General features: G+C 26.7%; 1 protein-coding gene across 3 annotated transcripts in view; it reads right to left on the bottom strand.

Annotated features, from left to right (window-relative positions):
• LOC117168494 overlaps positions 1-7,152 on the bottom strand; it is a 79,582-nt gene that overhangs the window by 62,783 nt on the left and 9,647 nt on the right. For 2 of the 3 annotated variants that reach the window (XM_033354201.1, XM_033354211.1), the window contains exons 3-5: positions 4,770-4,875; positions 1,878-1,973; positions 1,621-1,804 (exon numbers count right to left, since the gene is read on the bottom strand). The exons of the other annotated variant lie outside the window; for it this stretch is intronic. In XM_033354201.1, the coding sequence (XP_033210092.1) occupies positions 1,621-1,804; positions 1,878-1,973; positions 4,770-4,875 (386 nt within the window). The remainder of the gene's footprint in view (positions 1-1,620; positions 1,805-1,877; positions 1,974-4,769; positions 4,876-7,152) is intronic. 3 annotated transcript variants of the gene reach the window in all.

Raw genomic sequence — 7,152 nt, 5'->3', positions numbered from 1 at the left:
TAATCAAATAACTGCTGCTAACTAGGGTGTGGGCTGTCAAAAATTGCCCAAAATTAGTAACTTATTTTTATGAATGACCCCTAAAATAAATGAGGGTAGGGGAAGTGAGCAGAAATTATGGAGAAGTAGGTTAAATAGGAAAAGGGAGGGTTATTAGAGTAGTGTAGGTGAAAAGGGGAGGGGAAATGAGGCCTGTGGAAGGAAATTAGGAAAAGTAGAATTATTTTAATACTTTTTTTAGAAGAAGGGAAAGTTAGGGTAAATTATGGGAGGGCAAGTAGGAAAAGTGATGGAAAAGGAAGTAGGAGAAGGAAGTTGGAGGGGTACTGAATGAAAAATAGGGACAGGGAAGTGAAGGGATAGAAAGTAGGAGTAAGGGGAGTGAAAGTAGGGGAAATGAAGGGAGAGGAAATAGGGAAAATTTAGGGAGAGGATTGAGCGTGGCCTAGGGGATGTGCAAGGGGTAATGAGGGTGGAGAAATAGGATCGCGGGGAGGGTAGTAGAGGAAATTCATGGAAGATAAATAAAGGGAGAGGAAGTATGGACGTGACGAGAGGATAGATATGTGAAATAAACATCAATAGGAATAGGTGGAATGGGATTGCGGGATGTGATAGGAAATAAGATTGGGAAAGTATCGAGAATTTAGGAAAGGAAGTGAGGGGAAGTAGTTTAAATGATTTAAAGTGAGGTCGGTTAGTAGCAAAAAATGAAGGGTAGGAAAGTAGGATAATGCAGGTGAATAAAAAAAAGGGAGGGCTGGAAAAGGGAAGTAGGAAAAGTAGGAAACGGGACTAAGAGAAAATTAAAGGAGGAGAAGTGAAGAAAAGGGGACTAAGAGAAAATTAGAGGAGAGAAAGCTTGAGGTGTACGGGGTGAGACAATAATAGAGGGGATGGAAATTATGAGAAATTTAGGAAAGATAAATAAAACGAGAGGAAGCATGGAGGTGTTTACAAAGGAGATAGGTGAAAAAAATGTTCGTTGAAGCAGGTGAAACGAGAATAGGGGACGTAATTGGAAACGAGGGTGATTAAGTGAGGAAAAATTAGGTAGGAGGTTGAAGATAAATTAGGAAGGAGAGTGAGGGGAGGTAGGTTGAATGATTTAAAGTGAAGGAGGGTCGCGATGGGAGTACAAGTACGAGCGTACAGGTGAGTATGAGAAGAGAAGTGAGAGCTAAGGAATTAAAGTAGGGAAAGTAGAAATATTTGGATACTTTTTTAAAAAGAGAACAAGTTTCGGTTAAATGATGAAAGGAGAAATATGGAATGTGATGAGAAAAGAAGTAGGGAAAGTAAGGCTTCAAAAATTAAGAAAAAATAAAGAATAGGAAAGTAAGTGGAAGTAGGGGAATGAATGTCTTAATAGGCCCATGGAATTCTTTCTCTTAGACACGCAATGCCTACTTTAACTAATCATTATTACCCAGCAATAATAACTGCTTTGAACACCCGAAAAAAAATTGGTAAAAAAACTTTCACGCACAAAATGAAAATGCATCTTTTCGATTGACTCTTTCTAGTTCGGGATTTGGTACCAGATGGCGCATCGTATTTTAGCCATTCCCAATATAGTCGCAAAGAACTTATCATTCAGGATCAAAACAAGAGGCTTACATATTCCACACTCCCAAATCTTTAACGTCTTCCCGTCACGTTTGAGGTACTTGACGAAATGAAGTCGCGATCTCGGATCGTCCTTATCGATTAGACGAGCCGTGCCAGTGGACGGCCCTTCGCCAAGGGGATGCGAATAAACCACTAAGTTGTCATCCCCAGGTGCTACATTCTGATCCATAATCTTCGGGATAAAAGGAAGGATTTTAACTAGGAATTTGGAATGTATGAATAAAGAAGGAATTATGGAGGTGTACCTTGTATTTGAGAGCATCGTTTCCAAAAAGTTTGGAAACGGAACCATCTACGTTTATGATATCGGATTCAATCACGGCATCTAAATCTAAGTCGCCCTTAAAATCAACAAAAAGATTAGTCTGCTACGATTTAAAATAATGAATTCAGCCTCCAATACATGTTTATATTCAATTTTTCTTTTAAATGTTTAAGGCAGTATTCTACATTAAAACGGTAAAATTTTTTTATTTTTTTTTTGAATTTTTCTGAGTTTATTAATAAAGCAGGTAGGGTTGTAAAAATCTGGAGAATGTGCTGTCAAAAACAAAGAAAATTAAACAGTTTTAGATTCATTGTGACTCCAGTAACCGGGTGAACCGGGATTATTTAAAAAAATTGGTTTTTACTATATTTTTTTTGCGACGGACGTTTTTATTCATAAAAAGTGGATAAAATTTTTGAAAAACATTTTTTTAATGTATTTTCAGAGTGAGTTTATTAAGCCTAATAAATTCTACATAAATATAATAATTAATGTCAGAAAAAATTCAAAAAAAAAATTTTTTTTCGAGCGTTTCAAAGTAGAATACTACCTTAATTTAGATGTTTTTTTTTAACTTTTCTGTTTTTTCTTTAGTAAATTACAACAATTAATGAAAAAATGTCGCAAAATAGCTTTGCAGTAATTTTATCTAATTTAATTTTGAAAGAATCAATTAAAATTACAGGGTGGCCGTTTTATTAAAAGAAAAAAATTCCAGGTTCGCAAACATTTTTCACGGACAATGAAATTTAAAAAATAAAACTCTGAAGCCAACATTTTTTCCATTTTAAGTAATAAAAACTAAGCTGCAAATTAAAGCAATTCAAATCGGAATTGAAGAATCAATTAATGAACTAAAAAAAACATCTAATTTTAAGTAATTTTAAGTGTAAAACATTAAAAATTGAAAGATTACATTTTTTCTAAACTGAACAGTTCTTAAATTAAAAATTAACTTATTTTAATTTTAAATAGTTTAAAAAACCTTATCATTTAAAAAAATATCAATATAAAAAACCTTAATCATTTCAAATTGTTTTTCAAAAACTTGAAGCATCTTTATTTAGTTTGACATTTTTTCAAAATTTCAATTATTTTTAACATTTTTTACAACTTTTAAACGTCTTTTTAAATGATTCGAATTTTTTCTTAAATTTGTCCTGCAATTTTGTTTAAATCCTGCAAAAATTAAAAAACATTTCCTAAAAATCTTCCACATTAATTTTTGATTATTTTGTCAATCTTTCGAAATCTTTTTAAATATTCTCTTAAATTTAATTTTTCAAAGGGAAAAATCATTTTCCAAGGAAATGTTTTTTATTCTTCTAAAGCCTTTTAAAATTCTTTAAAAGTTTCTAGGTTCGTTTAAATTATTTAATTTTTTAATTATTTTTGTTTTTTTAACGTCTCAATGTCTCTCTACCTAAGATATTTAATAGGGGTTTAATTATTATTTATCCAACAAAATTCAACAATTTCATTTATGAATTAAAATTTCTGAAATATAGTAATTAAAATTGTAACCTTTAAAGTTTACTTGAGCTGAGAATTAATTCACTCAAAATAGAACTTTTGAATTTTAAACATTTAAAATTTCATTTTCAATGCTATAAACTGAAGCGTCAATCAATAAATTAAAAAGAATTTAATTATATCATTTTAAGTAATTTTAAGCGCGAAACATTAAAAATGGACCGATTACATTTTTTTTATAAACTGAACACTTCTCAAATTAAAAATTTAATTATTTTGGTTATAAATAGTTTAGTAGTTTAAAAATCTTTGAAATGCTTCAAAATTTTATTTCAAAAACTTGAAACATCTACATATAGTTTTACACTTTTTCAAGTTCTAAATTATTTTTAACATTTAATTTAATTGTTCTCTGTGCATCAAAATTCAATAATTTAATTTATAAATTAAGATTTTTTAAATAGAGAAATTAAAATTGTAACATTCAAAGTTTAGTTTTTTTATTTACTGTTGAATATTTAGTTTATAATTACTGACTTCAATCGGGCTTTTATATTGGTTTAACTAACAAGACTTTCAAATTAAAACAGTTTAATTCCGACTAGCCTTATAAAATCAATTATAATTTACTTTTTCAATATCACATTACAGTTGAATTTTTAAAATCATTAATTAATTTATATGCAAATTTGATCGAATAAAAATATATTTTTTATCCAAAATTTCCGATTTCAAATAATTATAATTTTTACTTAAGGTAGTTTTCGCTTCTTATCAATTTTTAAAAAATGATTTCATTTTAATAAATGACGCCTTATTTTTTCTGGGAAAACATTCTCTACAACTCTACGGTTTCTAATTTTAAAAGTAAATTTTTCCTGAAAAAATCATGTTTTATATTTTAAATGACATCAATTATAATATTTCGATTCTTAAAATCATAGAAAGATGATTTTTTTCAGAAACTGACTTTTAAAAATCTTTAAATTAGAATTTACGCTTAAAAATTAGAATCGAAAATGGAAATTTTTTTTAATTAAAAAATTTTGAATTACGCTTTCTAAACTGAAAGATATCATAATTTAAAAAGATAAAAACTTAACTAATTATTTAAAAAACTGCTAAAATTAAAGTTGGACAGCTTTTTTAATCGAATATTTATAAAATTTCCGATCAAAAAATAAATTTAATGACATTTTTCGGTCCAGCGGCCACCCTGAACTAATTAATAATTTAACGAATTAGGAAATAATATTTAATATGATTTAAAAATTATAAAACTTCAAATACGTAAAATTATAGAAAAAAGTATACATTTGTAACAAGTATTTTAAGAGTTCAGACTTTTAATAATATATATTATTTTTATTAAGGATTGAATAAAGAAAATAATTACTTCAATCAACTGATGCTGACCCGGTCCAGGAATACTGGAAACAACCGAAACTTGAGTTTTGCCATCTGGCCCGATGGTTTCTTCTTTAACGTAAACTTCGTAAACACTGCAGAATCACAAATTATTTATTTTGTGTCACCCAATACCTTAGTGTTCAAGCGGTGCACTTCAATTTTTTTCAAATTGTTACAAGAACATAAAATATAGTTTTTTCGATCCTTTTGGCATTAGCATGTCTGACATTTTTTATAGGATATCATATTATTAATGGAATTTAATCAATTTCATGTTTTAAAAACTAGAATTAGGTACCCTATTAATAAAAAATAATATTAATATAGTAAATTTTAATAATTAAATCAACATAGATAAATGCATAAGGCTCTAAAAGAAACACAGAAAATTCAAAATAATTCAAATGAATTAACAAAATATTATTAAATAAAAACATTCTAGCGTTTTCTGTTAAACTGGAATAAATTTAGATGAATTTAGGCGAAAGGAAAAGAATTCGATGAGATTCATAAAAAAATTAAGGACAGTTAAAAAAATTAATTGTAAACAACTTAAAAATATGAAAAAAACCTAATTGGATTTAGTGACTTTTAAGCTTTTAAATAAGCTTAGAAAAATCTGGACAAATTTTTTGTGATATTTTGAAATAATGTAAATTATTTCAAATCCTTGAAAATCTTTAGTAATCCCTTGAAATTTTGTTAAACTCTTGAAACTGCCAAGGAATCTTAAAAACTATGTTTAAAAATTTTTTAATCCTTTGATCATTTTATCAAATGATTCTTAGAATCAATTAAATGAAAACTTTTAAAATCTCCAAAACTCAAAATTCAAGTAAATTAAAAAAATACAAAAAAATTGCAAAGAATTTAAAAGAAGTCAGGATAAATTAATGAGCATTCAGGGTGTATTTCAAAAAATAATTTGAAATCTCACCAAATCTTTAAAATTCTAAGAAAAACCTTCACTTTGCTTAAATAAATATTTTCGAATCATGGAAAATTGATTAAAATACATTGAAAGCTTAAAAAATAAATCCTTTAAATTTTCAAATACTTCAAACGCTTTAAAATACCTTTAAAGTATTGAAATAAATTTTAAAATCCTAGGAACCTTCTAAGATTTCCTCAAATATTTCACATTATTTGAAATCCTTACTTCTCGTAAATAAATTCTTCGGAATCGACTACAATATTATAAAACTTTGTTAAATTCTATTATGATATTTCCTTAAATCCTGTAAAATGAGTTAAAATACATTAAAAGCTTTAAAATTCCTTAAAATCATTGTAATCCTCGAAAATCGTATAAAATAACGTGAAATATATTTTTAAATATCTTAAAACATTAGGTTCCTTTAAGATCATTCCTTATCTTCCAAAATTCTAAGGAATTATTTACCCTAAAATATTACAAACCCTTTAGAATCCCTTCAAATAAATAAAATAAATCAATAATTCCTTGGAATCTTATTAAATTCCCTAAAATATTTCGAATTCCTTGCAATCACATTAAATCACTCAAATTAATTAAAATACAATTAGGTAAATTGGGAAAAATTCAAGTGAATTAAAAAAAATCGAAAAAAATTTAAAAGAATTCGAGATAAATTAATAAAAATTGAAGGTGAATTCTGAAAAATAATTTTAAATCTCTTCAAATCTTAGTAGCCCTACGAAATACCTAACTTCTTTTAATTAAATTCTTTAAAAACAACTAAAATATTATTAAATCCTGTTGAATTCCATTAAATCTGATATTTCCTAAAATCCTGGAAAACATATTAAAATATCACGAGAGATTTCAAATAACTTAAAATCTTATAAGTCGCATAAAACAATTTCCATTTAACTACTGAAATAAATTTAAAATCACTTGGAATCTTTTAAAATAACTTAAAATATTTAAAATCCTTTAAAATTTTTTTGAAATCCTTCAAAACATTTTCAAGCTCTTGAAAATGCTGAGGGATTTGAAAAAATATTTCAAACCTTTTGATCATTGCATAATTGATTCTCGGAATAAATTAAATAAAAACTTTGAAATATTCAAAAAATTGATTGAATTAAGAAGAATTAAGAAAATTTAGAAGAATTTAAGTGTATTAAAAAATTTTTTTTAATGAAAAATAACTCCGGATAAATTAAGAAGAATTCAGGAATTCTAAAATTCTAAATAAATTCTAAAAAAATCTTTATCCTAAAATATTTCAAACGCTTTAAAAAACCCTTTAAATTAAAAAAAATATATTTTTAAAATTGCTTGGAATCTCTTTAAATTCTCTAAAATATTTAAAGTCCTTCGAAATCCTTTACAACTTTCGAAAGCTCTTGAAAATTCTTCAATTATTATTTTTTTTTTTTTTTAA

Source organism: Belonocnema kinseyi, chromosome 1, assembly GCF_010883055.1.
Source record: "Belonocnema kinseyi isolate 2016_QV_RU_SX_M_011 chromosome 1, B_treatae_v1, whole genome shotgun sequence".
NCBI classification, from domain to species: Eukaryota; Metazoa; Arthropoda; class Insecta; order Hymenoptera; family Cynipidae; genus Belonocnema; species Belonocnema kinseyi.
This window is presented reverse-complemented; position numbering and strand designations above follow the sequence as displayed.